Source organism: Nicotiana sylvestris, chromosome 9 (assembly GCF_000393655.2).
Source record: "Nicotiana sylvestris chromosome 9, ASM39365v2, whole genome shotgun sequence".
Classification (NCBI taxonomy): domain Eukaryota; kingdom Viridiplantae; phylum Streptophyta; class Magnoliopsida; order Solanales; family Solanaceae; genus Nicotiana; species Nicotiana sylvestris.
The window spans coordinates 174,746,069-174,761,235 of record NC_091065.1 but is presented as its reverse complement, the minus strand read 5'-3'; the positions used below and the strand labels follow the sequence as shown (position 1 = coordinate 174,761,235).

At 36.6% G+C, this 15,167-nt stretch overlaps 2 protein-coding genes across 2 annotated transcripts; both read right to left on the bottom strand.

The window, feature by feature from the left end:
* LOC104247087 (WUSCHEL-related homeobox 13-like) lies at positions 1-4,281 on the bottom strand. The gene is made up of 3 exons (XM_009803033.2): positions 3,835-4,281; positions 1,665-2,105; positions 1-325 (listed from the first exon to the last, which is right to left on the bottom strand). Exons 1-3 carry the CDS (start codon positions 4,037-4,039, stop codon positions 240-242), a joined length of 732 nt encoding a protein of 243 aa, XP_009801335.1. The 5' UTR covers positions 4,040-4,281; the 3' UTR covers positions 1-239.
* Positions 4,282-12,213: 7,932 nt separating this feature from the next.
* LOC138878623 (uncharacterized) lies at positions 12,214-13,329 on the bottom strand. Its single transcript, XM_070158316.1, has 2 exons — positions 13,273-13,329; positions 12,214-13,200 (listed from the first exon to the last, which is right to left on the bottom strand). Exons 1-2 carry the CDS (start codon positions 13,327-13,329, stop codon positions 12,214-12,216), a joined length of 1,044 nt encoding a protein of 347 aa, XP_070014417.1.
* Positions 13,330-15,167: the final 1,838 nt, after the last annotated feature.

Below are 15,167 nucleotides of genomic sequence, written 5' to 3'. Positions count from 1 at the left end.
AAGTCCAATATTGCAAAGTTGGAATATCAGCAAGTATATCAAGTAGTATCTACTATGTATATTTACAACAAAATTCATATATAAGCATTTTCAAAGATACAGATCTCCAGAAACAAAGACATTATTTTGCAATACAAATCAGCATCAATTGCCAAAATGAAGATCAGAATCCCTGGCAAGATTTTGACTTGCTTCTAGTTTCAATCAAAGTTTTCATATGCCAGTTTCTGAATTGGTGATTAGCTGGTCATGTCATAATTTTCTGTATGTAAATATGGATGATAGCTAGTTGGTTCTTCCATCTTTTCTATTAGCTGGCCCATTCCTGCATATCCATTTTCATAACATATACTTCAGAAATAAATCAAAAGGAAAGGGGACAATCCATATATTAGACATTCAAGTTAGACTTCGTTTTTAGATTGTTGCTGAACAAAAAAAAGGGCAGCCTGGCTAAGCTCTCACTGTGCGTAGGGTCCGGGGAAGGGCCGGAGCACAAGGATCTGTTTTATGCAGCATTACCCTGCATTTCTGCTAGAGGCTGTTTCCACGGCTAGAATCCGTGACCTCCTGACAGCAACTTTACTAGTTACTTACGCCAAGGCTCTCGCTTTGTTTGTTATTGAACAATGTTAAGAAAATGGAACTAGGCCAAACCCATCCATAAAACTAACCCGTGATGTCAAGATTGTCCAAGACTATATAAGGAGACAACAACTAATTATTCCCTCAACCAATGTGGAACACTTATTAAGAAAATAGGTGTGGGGCCAACTCAATCTCATATAAGGAAATAACACCTCATTTTCTTATCATTAACTCTTCTTCTAGCAAAAATTTTGTCCCCTTCAACAGCAGAACTTGCTTCAATTCAATATAATACAAGAGAAAAAATAACAAACAATCATGTCTTGAAGATGTAACCAAATCCAGTAATGGCAAACACCTGGATCAAAAATTCTGAAAAAAGGTTCCTAATCATATGTAAGATGAGACAAATGGTTTTGTTTTCAACTTGAATTATAGTAAGTACAAAAGCCACAAAATATAACTACTTTTAGGTTTTTGTTACCTCAGTTAAACATCGTACAGAAGCAGACAGTAGAAGAAGTGGCTGAGCTTTTATTTATTAATTGTTAAACCAAACATTACCTAATGCCTTGTCTGTCACAAACTCTCTGATAAAATTGGAGCAATATTGACTATTGAATATCTTAAGTTCACCCTTCATTATACTTTGGTTAGGGTCCACACAAGAACTCCGCGAGAATCAAGGGAAAATAGGAGACAAATTTGCTAATTGCAAGGGTATGAATAAACTCAAAGTATAACGGATGATAGAATTACGATATTTTGTATAATAGAGGGTTATTTTTAACCCTTCTCCCAAAACAAAACGATGATACAGGAAATAACAACAACCCAATAAATCCCACAAGTAGAGTATGGGGAGGGTAGTGTGTACGTAGACCTTACCCCTACCCCGTAGGAGTAAAGAGGTTGTTTCTGATAGACCTTCGACTCAAGAAGACAATAGATTAATAACAACAACAACCAGACAGATAATACCAGCATCGTTAGGACCAGAAAATAGATGGAAAAACAATAACAATAACAATAACCAGTAATAATGGCACGGTACTATGAAAACGGAAAACACATACTTGGATTTGACATTGCATAGAAGGACAACTGATCAAAACTTCCAGCTGGATTTGAACTACCCTCTTCAGCTCTTGAAGTTGGCATATGAGAAGATTGCAAATCCTCTGGCTTTGTTTTCTTTTCATTAGGTGATTCGACCTCTGTCTCCACCTCTGATTCAACGTTGTTCATTGCACCACCACCCTGTTGTTTCCTTTTTGATCGAGCACGTCTATTTTGAAACCAATTATAAACATTTGTTTCAGAAATTTGTCCATGCTGAGATAATTCAAAGGTTATATCTTTAATCTTTTGTTTGCTTGGTGTTCCATTGCCTTGATCGAAAATACGTTCAAGAATCTGAAGTTGGACAGGCGTTGGCGTCCAACGTTGTCTGCCACTGATTCTGTGTCCAGCTGATGTTATAAGTGGATCACAATATAGATTCCCCAGTCTAGTTCCTGAGGTAGCAGGAAGAGCATGTTGTTCAATTTTAGACAAATTAATTCAGTTCAGGAATTGAATGAAAATGTGTGTTGTACATTCATAGAGATAAATTTGTTTATACAAAGGTTAAATGGAGATTTGAACTTTCCGGATTATAAAATTTATAATAGCGACATAAGATGTTAGTAACTGGGTTTTAATTTAATTTTTGTACATAATTAGTGAATTTCTTAATACAAGTATAGGGTTTGAACTAAAGCTACTGGGTTTGGTCGAATCCGTACGGTTGGCTACTAGCTCCGCCCCTGGCGACAACAACAAAATTGAGCTCCTCCAATACTTCTTTTTTGTTAATAAGGATATTTGTATTAAGCTCTTCCAAGGTTACTCCTATTTACTCCCTCTGTTCCAATTTATGTGACACAATTCGGATTTCCAGAGTCAAACTTCATATCTTTGACCATAACTTCGAACATTGAATTTTTAAATTTTTTTAAAAAATAAAATTTATTTATTTGAAAACTACGTAAAAAGTACTATAAGATACAATAATTAACAATTCAAAATATTCAAAAGGCTTATGAGAAAATTGCAGTCAAAGAAAAACTCATTTGACTCTTGAAATCGGAACGATGCCACGTAAATCGAAATGGAGAGAGTACTTATTAAGAACAGAATAAATAATGTTGGCATAAGTGTACAACATATAACAACAACATAAGGTTAGAATTATATGATAATTCAGTAAATCAAAATAACATTTAGTATTGTCAGAGTAAGATTCTATACTAAAGTCTAAAACTCTAAAAGGAAAGAGATGCAAGAATATTTAGGGCATTTAAGTTGAATTGTGAATTTAGACAGCTTTAACCAAGAGATGCAACAAATATATTTTCGGCATTATACAGCTAAAAAAGTAATAATTGTGAACGACCTTCTTATTTATTATAGGTAAACCTTTTGAACTCAATTACTAGAAGAGTTAAATAAAATACTCTATTTACAATATCAAGTCAGATAAAAGATAACTAAAGTAATATTCATAAAAAGTTAAATTACTACAATAGATTAAACTGAATTAAGTACTTTTACACGCAATGTATATAGGTTAAATCTTTACTAGAGGTAGAGATATAGAAAAAGAAGAAAATTTAAGTTATTTAACTTAAGCTTTAACTAAAAATTATTTAACTTAGGTTTTATTATAACAACCAAAATTGTCACTTTACTACGTAACGACAGATTTGGTAACGACAGATTTGGTGTGGTCAACTCATTACCTTATCTTTTTCCTCTCGTCTTGCCCTTTCTTATTATTAAATAATAATTATATTTTATCTTTTATCCTACCTTTTTATATAATAATTCTTCCTCGTACCTTACTTGTCTTTGTAATATTGCAAGTTTATTCTTCATATTGTTGGTGCATGACATCATAAAACACAAACAATACAACCTATCCAAACATTATATATATCAAAATAATACAGTACAATACAATATGATACGTTATGAAACCAAAAACAACAATCATCCAAACAACCTGTAAAACCTTTGGCTTTTGTAATAAGTTACGTGACTTATTTTTTCGAGTTACTAATCTTGCTTATTATGAACGTTACGCACAGTAATATTTAGGTGAAAATTCTTCTGAACTCAAAAAAATTAGATTTCGAGAAAAAAAAAACAATATACAAAAGGTAAGAGTATAAACAATAATTGGAGAGAGAGAAGAGAAGGAACCAGCAATATCATGTTGAGAAGCCATGGATTTGTGCAAATCAACAAGCTGTTCACAAATTACAGCGTACACTGCAATTTGCTTACGTAGCACTTCCATTTGCTCATCAGTCATTACTTTTACAAACATCCCTCCTCCTACGGCGGCGCCGTTCATATCCTCCGCCGTCTGCTGCGGTGGCTGCTGTTGCTGATTTTCCCACTCCATTTACAATACTAACTTCTTGCTTTTGCTTAATTAATTGGTCAAAAAGTCAGAGAAATTTTGTCTGAATATGAGAATGTCTCTCAGATTTCTAAAAGGATATGATTTGAAGTAAATGCAGGGTGAGTCAGTAAACTAATCAATAAAGTCAAGCAAAGAAAAATGGAGGAAAGAGTCAAAAATGGAAAACCAAGAAAAAAGGTAACGAGAAAGTAAAGCAAAAGTTGGAGAAAAATGAAGAGGACAGACAGTAAAGCCGAGATTTTGACGTACTATTTGTTTTGTGGGGCATGCGCACCAATCAAATAATTTTTTTTATTAACATTGTTACAATATTTTAAAATGTTAAAACATTATTAAAATACAATAAATTTTCTAATGCTAGTAGAACGAATTGGTACTAGTAATAAATTTGTGACAAAATTAAATGGAGCATAAAAGCCCAAATCGAGATATCTTGGGATCGAAGTACAGTGTTTTTTTCTAAATTAAAAAAAGTACAGTGTTTTATCTCATCCATAAGCTCTATGACCTTTTTCCAGAATAGAGAGGACTTCACAAATTTCTCATTGCTAAAAAAACAAGAATTAATGACGGACAAATTTTATAACTAAACGGAATAATCAATCGTTAATTTTATTTGTGACGGATTAACTATAAATTATCAAAAATTATAATCGTTACAAGCCATTTAACGATAGATTCACTACGAAATTCGTAGCTGATTTCATTTTTTCCTTTAGTTTCTTAGGGATCATGGATCTTTCAATATTTTCTGCCCATATCATGTAAATTTTTACAGTCTTTTATGTTTTAGAAAAATAGAGTTTATGTTTTGAAGTTACATGACAGCTTGTTTGGATGGTTGTTGTATTGGGAAAAAACTGGATTTATATATTGAAGATGACGTGTCATGACACGTGGACTAGTCAAATGGTCGGAATACGGTAATCAACTAAGAAGGCACGGGCGACAACAGATACGGAGAGAAGAAAGTTAAATAGGCACGAGTCGTTATTCAAAAGGTACGAGTTTCGTACCTATATAAGTCATTTAAAACCCGAAGATCGGAAGGGATTGAAGATATGAATCTGATGACGCACAAGAGTCCAAATTCAGCATTAAATATTAAATACGTTAGAGAATTTGTATTTAATAAGAATGATTGAGTAACGTTTCTTTTAATGTCATTTATTGCTCATAATTGTCTCATTAAGACAAAGACATTATACCTTCTCCTAAAATCAACTATAAAAGGAGAAGGACTCGACATCTGTAAGGGGACAAGAAATATTATTGAGATTACACTGAAATACAAAATTACTTATTATTCTCAAAAGTCTTTTATTATTTTCGTCTCTAGATTATCAGTAACCCGAATTTCTTTATATTTCTAAAGTTTTGACCAAAGACTCAGATTTTTGGTTAAACAAATTGGTTCCGTTACCGGGAATCTGATAATCTTCTCTTTTAAGCTACATTCCAGTCGTTGTTATCATCATGTCAAACAACAATAACAGTGAAAACACCTTGGGAAACCATGAAAATCAAATCCATCAAAATCAAGGAGATTTACAGAACATTGACGTGGTTCCCTCCCTCAAAATTCACCACGTCAATCTCGTGAAGGCACTCCCGCTCCTGGATCTCGTGTTGATCAACAAGAGCAATCTGAACATTTTGAAGGGGTGGATGAAGCTTTACAAAATATAATTGATGCACGGGTTAACAAAGCTCTTCAGGCTCTAGTTAGTCGATTACCTGTTGCACCACCCACACCTACACCAAATAATAATACATTGGAGAATCCTCGTTCTGGCCTTATTAATTCTGGAAATGGAGGAACCCCCAGTGAACCACAGGAAGGAGAACCAGGTAATTCAAATAATTCTTATTTGCAAAATTTAGTACTAACTTTGCAGAAACAGCTTAAGGAACAAAATGAGTGCATCGAGCAAATCCCTGGAGTTCCCCCTGTAATTAAAGGAGTGGATGTGGATAAATATTCACAACAACCTTGGAAACCAAGTGCTGCTCCCCTTCCAATCCCTAAGAAGTTCAAAATGCCTGACATCTCGAAATATGATGGCACAACAGACCCACGTGATCACGTAACTGCATTTACAACAGGCGTGAAAGGCAATGACTTGACCAAACAAGAAATTTAATCAGTACTGGTCAAGAAATTTGGAGAAACACTTACCAAGGGCGCATTAACCTGGTATTCTCTTTTACCCGAAAATTCTATTAATTCTTTTGATGAGCTTGCAGATTCTTTTATTAAAGCACACTCGGGAGCTCAAAAGGTTGAGAAAAGAATGGAGGATATTTTCAAAATCAAGCAAGGGGACTCCGAGTTGCTCAGGGATTTTGTTGATAGATTCCAACGTGAAAGAATGACTTTACCTCGTGTACCTGATAACTGGGCTGCAATAGCTTTTGCAAGCAACTTAAATGACAAAATCTCAGAAGCCACGAGAAGACTTAAAGAACGCCTTCGAGAGTTTCCGGCAACCACATGGAATGACGTTTATAACAGGTATAGTACGAAATTGCGAATTGAGGAAGATATCGTGCCTCAGTTTCATCATGAAGAGAGAAGTAACTCTAGGAGATCAGAAACCGAAAAAAGATCAGGTAAAAACAGGTACGGTCCATATATGGGACCTGCAGGGAAAGACTCACGATCAAAGAAGGATAGTCAACGATATGATCAAAAATCGAGGAACAGGGAATCTGGTTCTTCATCAAGGTTCAGAAATGACCGAAATAGGCAAGAGTCACGTGATAATGACAGTAGTTTAAAGGCAAGGTTCGGCGGATATAACTTTAATGTCACTACCTCCGAGATCGTAGCTGTTTTGAGGAGCCTGGGAGATAAGGTACGATGGCCAAAAGAGATGCCGTCTAATCCAAATAGACGCAATCCAGACCATTGGTGCGAATTCCACAATGATCACGTGCACAAAACTTCAGAATGTAGATTCTTACAGAGTGAAGTGGATCATCTATTGAAACAAGGGTATCTCACTGAGTTATTTAGCGAGAAAGGTAAGCAAGCCTATATGAAAAATAGGCAGGAGCCACCCAAACCCTCTTCACCCAAGAGAACCGTGAATGTTATAAGTGGGGGTGAAGATATTCACGGTATAACTTATACGGCTTCCAACAAGGTTTCTAAAGTAACGATAACACACGGGAAACGGGTACGGCAGGTTTTAGAAAACGAAAGTATTTCTTTCGATGATACAGATACCGAAGGAATAATGACCCCACATAACGACGCACTGGTAATATCTTTACTTGTATATAATACTAATGTAAAACGAGTTTTGATTGATCCAGGAAGTTCTGTGAATATTATACTATTAAGGGTATTACGTGAAATGCAAGCTGAAGACAAAATGATACCTAAGGCACATACCCTATCCGGGTTCGACAATTCAAGTGTGGTAACAAAAGGAGAGGTAATTCTAACAACTTTTGCTGCAGGTGTTGTTAAAGAAACTAAATTTCAGGTAGTAGATATGGAAATGGCTTATAATATGATCATGGGGAGACCTTGGATCCATGATATGGATGATGTCCTATCAACTCTACATCAAGTTATTAAATTCCCATCACCGTGGGGAATTTACCAAATTCGTGGGGATCAGCAGACAGCCAGGAGTATCAATGTTGTAACAGGTACGAGCACCGCAAATAAAGAAAAATAGCAATTACGGGAAATAGTTGAAGGTATCAAGGATCAAACCTCAACCGAACAAGAAAAGACAAATTTAGACTCGAGACCTGATACAATTCAGGAACCTGAAGAGAATAAAGATATCAAAACAACAATTGAAAAGCTCGAGGCTGTGATATTATTTAAGCAATGGACTGAACGAAAGGTTTATGTTGGAGCCAATTTAAGCTCAGACATGCGAGGTATGTTGATTGAATTTTTAAAAGCTAACGTGGACTGTTTTGCTTGGTCCCATGCTGATATGACAGGGATACCACCGGATGTGGTGACTCACAAACTAAATGAAGACCCATCCTTCACACCAGTAAAGCAAAAGAAAAGAAAGCAAGGAGCTTTCAAAAATCAGGTGATTCAAGATGAGGTCCAAAAGCTATTAAAAATTGGGTCAATACGCGAGGTAAAGTATCCTAATTGGTTAGTAAACACAGTTGTTGTACCTAAGAAAAATGGTAAATGGCGGGTTTGCGTGGATTATACAGACCTTAACAAAGCCTGCCCAAAAGATTCTTTCCCTCTACCGCATATAGATCAGTTAATTGATGCAACTGCAGGACATGAACTTTCGAGTTTTTTAGATGCATATTCGGGGTACAACCAAATTAAAATGGACCCCAGTGGCAAAGAAAAAACTTCTTTAATCACAGACAGGGGGACTTACTGTTATAAAGTAATGCCCTTTGGTCTCAAAAATGCTGGAGCAACCTATCAAAGGTTGGTCACCAAAATGTTCTTATCATGGAGGTATATATAGACGATATGCTCGTCAAAACCCAACATTCTCATGATTATATTTCTCATTTATCTGTTACATTCGAAATTTTACGAAAATTTAATATAAAACTCAATCCAGAAAAATGTGCATTTGGGGTTGCCTCAGGTAAATTTTTGGGGTTTCTCGTTTCTAACCGTTGTATTGAGGTAAATCCTTCTCAGATCAAAACAATAGAGGAGATCCCTGACATCCTTACGAGTAAAAAAGAAGTCCAAAGGCTAACGGGAAGAATTGCGGCCTTGGGGAGATTTATTCCCAAATCTTCAGAAAAATGCTTTCAATTTTTCTCCGCACTCAAAAAGCAAGATCATTTTGAATGGAATGAAGATTGCCAACAAGCCCTTAGAAATTTAAAAGCTTACTTGTCAAATCCACCACTATTGGCAAAACCAAAAGAAGGAGAAAAGCTACTCATCTATTTGGTCGTGTCAGAGGTCGCGATAAGTGCTGTTTTAGTCCGTGAGGACTAAGGTAAACAATCTCCTATCTATTATGTAAGCAAGTCTTTATTAGATGCTAAAACACGATATCCACAACTGGAAAAATTAGCATTAGCTTTGATTATGGCATCTAGAAAATTAAGACCTTATTTTCAATGTCATCCCATTGTTGTAGTTACTGCTTTTCCATTACGAAACATTTTGCATAAACATGAATTGTCAGGGAGTTTAGCAAAATGGGCTATAGAATTAAGTGAATACGAAATCATTTATCAACCTAGGACTGCAATAAAATCTCAAGCATTAGCCGATTTCATAGCTGATTTTAGCCAAGTGATGCATTTAGAAGCAGAAAAAGAATTACAAGTTTTTAATGGTGCAAACTTGGGGACTTGGATTTTATTCACTGATGGTTCGTCTAACATAAAAGGAGCAGGCCTAGGGATAGTTCTCATACCACCTACGGGTGAAATTATTAGACAGACTATAAAATGTCATTCTATAACTAACAATGAAGCAGAATATGAGGCTGTAATTGCAGGTCTAGAATTGGCACGAGAACTCGGCATAACACAGATTATAATCAAGAGTGATTCTCAACTCGTGGTCAATCAAATGCTGGGGACTTATACAGCCAGGGAGACACGAATGCAAGAATATCTCGCAAAGGTACGGGAACTAATAAAGCAATTCCAAACTTGGAAGGTAATGCAGGTCCCAAGAGATGAGAATGTGGAGGCAGATGTTTTAGCTAATCTCGCATCCGCAACAGACGTAGCAAACAACGCAAATGCTTCAGTCATACATTTATTTCATTCCATTCTCGAACTTGATAAGAACGAGGTAAATTTTAATCATTTAACATGGGATTGGAGAAACGAAATTATTGCTTTTTTACAGCATGGAATCGTGCCTGATGACAAAGGAAAAGCTTATGCACTTCGCAAAAAAGTTGCTCGTTATTGTTTACATCGAGGAAATATTTATCGAAAGATGTTCGGTGGACCATTAGCAAGGTGTTTCATACCTTCCCAAACAGAATATGTGATGAGGGAAGTACATGAAGGACATTGTGGAAATCACGCAAGAGGAAACGTTGATTCGAGCAGGGTATTATTGGCCTAAAATGGGTGAAGAAGCAAACGGTTTCATGTCCAAGTGTGACAAATGTCAAAGACACGGCAATAATATGCATAGACCAGCTGAGCTAATGCACCCTGTTATAGCCCCGTGGCCCTTTATGAAATGGGGAATGGATATCGTAGGACTATTGCCACAAGCAAAAGGTGAGGTGAAATTTTTACTTGTACTTACAGATTATTTTACTAAATGGGTAGAAGCATGAGCATTTAAACAGGTACGAGAGAAGGAAGTTAAAGACTTCATTTGGAGAAATATAATATGCCGTTTTGGAGCACCAAAGGAAATCGTGTGTGACAACGGTCCGCAATTCATAGGAACTCAAATCACTGAATTTTTACAAAGTTGGCAAATTAAAAGGATAACATCTACACTATACCATCCAGTGGGTAATGGACAAGCGGAATCCACAAACAAGGTCATTATCAACAATTTGAAGAAAAGGTTACAGGATTCAAAAGGTAATTGGCCTGAGGTATTACCTGGAGTATTATGGGCTTACCGTACAACGACAAAAACAAGCACGGGAGAAACACCCTTTTTAATGGTTTATGGTGCGGAGGCTTTAATTCTAGTTGAAATAGGAGAATCGAGCACATGGCACGTTCAAGCAACGGAGGAATCAAATGATGAAGAGATGCGGGTGAATCTTGATTTGCTCGAAGGAAGAAGAGAAGCTGCACTAATAAGGATGGCAACACAAAAGCAAGTAATTGAACGGGATTATAACAGGAAAGCACGCCTCAGATTCTTTAAAATTGGGGACTTCGTGCTTAAAAAGGTGTTCCAATCTACAAAAACTGCTAATTCAGGGAAGCTGAGTCCAACATGGGAAGGACCCTACAGAGTTCGTGACATTGCAGTAAAAGGAGCATACGAGTTGGAGACAATGAATGGCAAGGTTCTACCCTCGTATTGGAATGCTGTCCACCTAAAGCGATATTATTTCTGAGAAAGTACCTACGATCAGGTATCGCTGTATTAGAATTTTTCTTTGAATTGTTAAAATTTTACTAACGATTTTAAATGCTAGGCAAAAACCATAACTCGTGCCAAATGATGAGTCACGACCTGCACGGCAAAATGGAATATTCTAAAATTCCCAGCCCAGGGTTACAAATTAATTTGATGGAAATATACACGGGTTAGGCAGTCTTCATCTCTAATCGCACCTCCGAGTCCCGTATGTTTTTCTGTTTCAGGAAAAGGACCAAAATTGAGAGAAACAGACAAGTGCTCGAGACTTCATACTTCACCGCTCAAACACTTGGGAGACTACATATTATACACAGATACGTGCAAATTGTGCACAGATACAAAGTGGCAAATGTTGAGCAAAAGTTACGGAGTTTCCAGCATTCATCATATTGTTCTTTCCCATTAGAACAAAGGGAGATTGATATCATCATAGTGTCTCAAACTCATGAGAACAATAGAGTCACATCTCAAACTCATAAGAGCAACAGAGTCACCTCTCAAACCCTTCTTAATACATAAAGATAGAGTCATGACTATGTACTGAAACGGGTTATGAGGAAAAACCTTGTTTAGTTTACATTTATTTTGTAAAAATCTGTTACAAGAAAAACAGTTACGAGAAAGTTATAGATGTATTTTAATACATGTAATATTCAAAAGCTTGTCCAAGTTCATGAATAAAAACTTGTCAAAGTTGTTTCAAACAAAACATGTGTATTCCTATTTCTTTCATTGTATTGTAACACCATTATGAAGTTGAGACGTCTTCTTCATTAAGTGTCGATATATATAAAAGGGCCCTCTTTTATAAACCTCATGTTAATAAATCATGAGAAGAATCATAAAGTATTTTCAAAGGATAAAAATGCTAAACTATTCTATAATTCCTAAATAAATAAGGAAAAGGCAAGAATAGAACACATTGAAGTACTAACAAACTTCTTAATATAATTAAAAAGACTAAGTAGTAACTTAGTCAATAAAAGTTTATACAAGTGCCCCATTATGATAACTGGGGACTTTCACCAAAAAATCCCTTAAAAACTAACTAAGGGATAAAACCATCATCCAATAAAGAAAGAAAAAAGCAAAGCATGGAAATTTAACTGGTTACTGAAGGGGTTAGCACATCAGAAGTTGCAATATTAATTTCACTTTCAGAAATAGCCACAGGCACAGTGGAAACTTCTGAAGAAGCAGCAACAGGAGCGGTTTCAGCTGAGCTTGAAGTGTTAGGATCAATGAGGGGAGCAAGAGTCACGGAAGCTTCAACTTCCACAGATTGAGTCATAGAAGTTTCACCCTCTGGAGCTGGAATTGCAGCATTTTCAACTGCCACAGCAACGGCTTCGACATTTAAAGGTTCTTCAGCCGCGGGAGCTTCAATTGCCGGAGAGGGAAAGTCAAGTGGTTGTTGGGTTCTCTCAATAGTCTCTAAAACTTTGGCCAACTCTGAGTTTAAATCAAAGTTTTCTTGACTGGCCTCTATTAAAGCATCATGACGAGAGTTTAGAAAAGCCCAACTCACCTCTATGTTAAAATTCTCCTCAAAAAGTTCATACTCCCTTTCCCACATAGCAAGATCATTCTTTAACACTTGATTTTCAGCTAAAGAAGAATCAAAGGAAGCTTCAAGGGAGGCATGAGAACTCTCTAAGGCATGAACCTTATCAGAAGAGATTTTTAAATCAGCTTGAGCTTGAGTCAAGCTTTGCACTAACTCCCCTGCATACTCTTCTTTCTTGGCCAAGAGTGCCTTAAGTTCTCTGATCTCTTCACTGCACTTTGATAATTGCTCTGAAAATGAACACTCAAGGCGCTCCTTATCTTTTTCAAATTGGCTTGAAGAAGCCTTGGCAACTGCTAATTCAGAAGTCAGACCTCGCTTTTGCTGCTCTAGGTGATTTCTACTCTGTTGCAATTCTTCTATAGTTCCTTGAGCATTCTCAAACTGCTCTTTCCAATTAGCTGCTTCTAGCTGGGCTCCCTTGGCTATTTCCTCAGCCTCGTGGATAAACTTTTCAGACTCACGGGCTTTCTTTTCCAGAAGAGAAATTCTTCCTATCAATTCTGTACCAATGAGGTTAGCCTGCAGTGACAACTCATGGAAATAAGAATTTGGAGATAAAAAAAAACTTGTTAGTAAGTAAAGGAAAAATACCTTCAAAGTAGAATGAACAATGTCATTCATCAAAGTTAAGCAGCTATGGTTGTCCATCTTCTTCTTCTCAATATCTCCAATAAAAGGCTTAAGTCAGTCATCTGCTCCACCAGACTTCCTTAAAAGACTGTTATTGGCAGGAACTTCAAGTGTAACGCTCCTCATAGCCGAGCTTCTGCTGCTACTGCCCTCCTCTGCATGTTGAACAGAGGAAGAGGGAGCTATAGAAGGAGGAGCGGTAGAAGAAGTGAAAATAACAGAAGTCAAAGGACTCGAAGCAGGTAAGGGAGCGGGAACAGATAGAATGGGCAAGGAAGCACTTGAAATCAATGGAGAAATAGAAGGAATGGGAACAGAGGAAGAAAGAGGAACTTCATTCAAAACTGGACCTAGTTCACCACTTTCAAAACCACCAACGAAAAGACGTTGAATAGACTCATTGGTGTCACACCTCCTTTTTCCGCGCCCGGGGGGCGCAGGGGGAGTTTTTCCAATTAAAGGACAATCGAAACGGGATTGGTTTATTTATTTCAGAGTCGCCACTTGGGAGATTTAGGGTGTCCCAAGTCACCAATTTTAATCCCGAATCGAGGAAAAGAATGACTCCATATTATAGTCTGCGTACCAGAAATCTGGATAAGGAATTCTGTTAACCCGGGAGAAGGTGTTAGGCATTCCCGAGTTCCGTGGTTCTAGCACGGTCGCTCAACTGTTATATTTGGCTTATTTATCTGATTTTTAATACAATATGAACTTATGTGCAAATTTATCTTTTAACCGCTTTACTATTATTGTTTTTAAAAGAAATGTGAACATCATTTAAAACACGTCTTTGGACTACGTCACATGAAATGCACCCATAATCCGGAACACATTTTATTTGATGTTTTGGGATCGGATTTGGGTCGCATGAAATGCACACCCGAGCTTAAGAAAGTAAATTATTAAACACGCGCCTAAAGAGACTATCGCGTTATTATTTTGGGAAGGCCACGAAATTCACTAAGCGGCCCTCCTGAATTCTAAGTAATTTAAAACAAGTATTTACTGAGGGCCCCGCAATTTGTATTTTTATTCGGCGAGGCTCATCTCATTCTTATTTTTTAAAGGAATTTGCAACGTCATGGAAATGCATCTCGGGCCACGCCACAATCAATGCGCCCGTGACTAGAGACATATTTCGACTCCGTTGAGATTTGGATTTGGGTCACATAAATGTGCACCCGAGCTTAGGGAGATACATTATTAAGACGCGCCTAAAGCAACTAGCGCATTATTATTTTGGGGTAGGGCCGTGAAATTTGCTAAACGGCCCGTCCCGGAATCTAAGTATTTAAGACATATATTTTGTGAGGGCCCCGCAATTTGTCCCTTTTATTTGGCGAGGCTCGTCTCATTTTATTTTTTTATTTATTTTATTATTATTTTTATATTTTTTATTTATTTTTATTTTTAAAAGGGATGCCATTTTTATGCCTTTAACAGTACTAAACCTTATAGCCTATTTACAACTGAAATCTCATAACTCGTTACGATTTTAATAAAAGGAATCTAGCAAAATGAGTGTTTTGGAAGTAATAACAACAAGTAATGCTAGTTTTGTCCGAATGAACTAAGCAAGAGAAAAGACGAACAAATTAACGTTAAACTGTGTCATGGAACAACTAACCCTACTTAATTAAATGATATCAAATAAACAAAATACGTAACATCAAAAATGAACGAAACGCATATGATGAAAACATAAGCAGAACATTATCGCATCAATTTATATATTGCATCTTCGAACATTGAACGTAAAATTTCTTTATCTAATACATCGAGGTTTACTAACCTTTGTACCTCGACAAACTCAGAGCGACAAACACTATTCCGACGGAACTTAAGCCGGACCT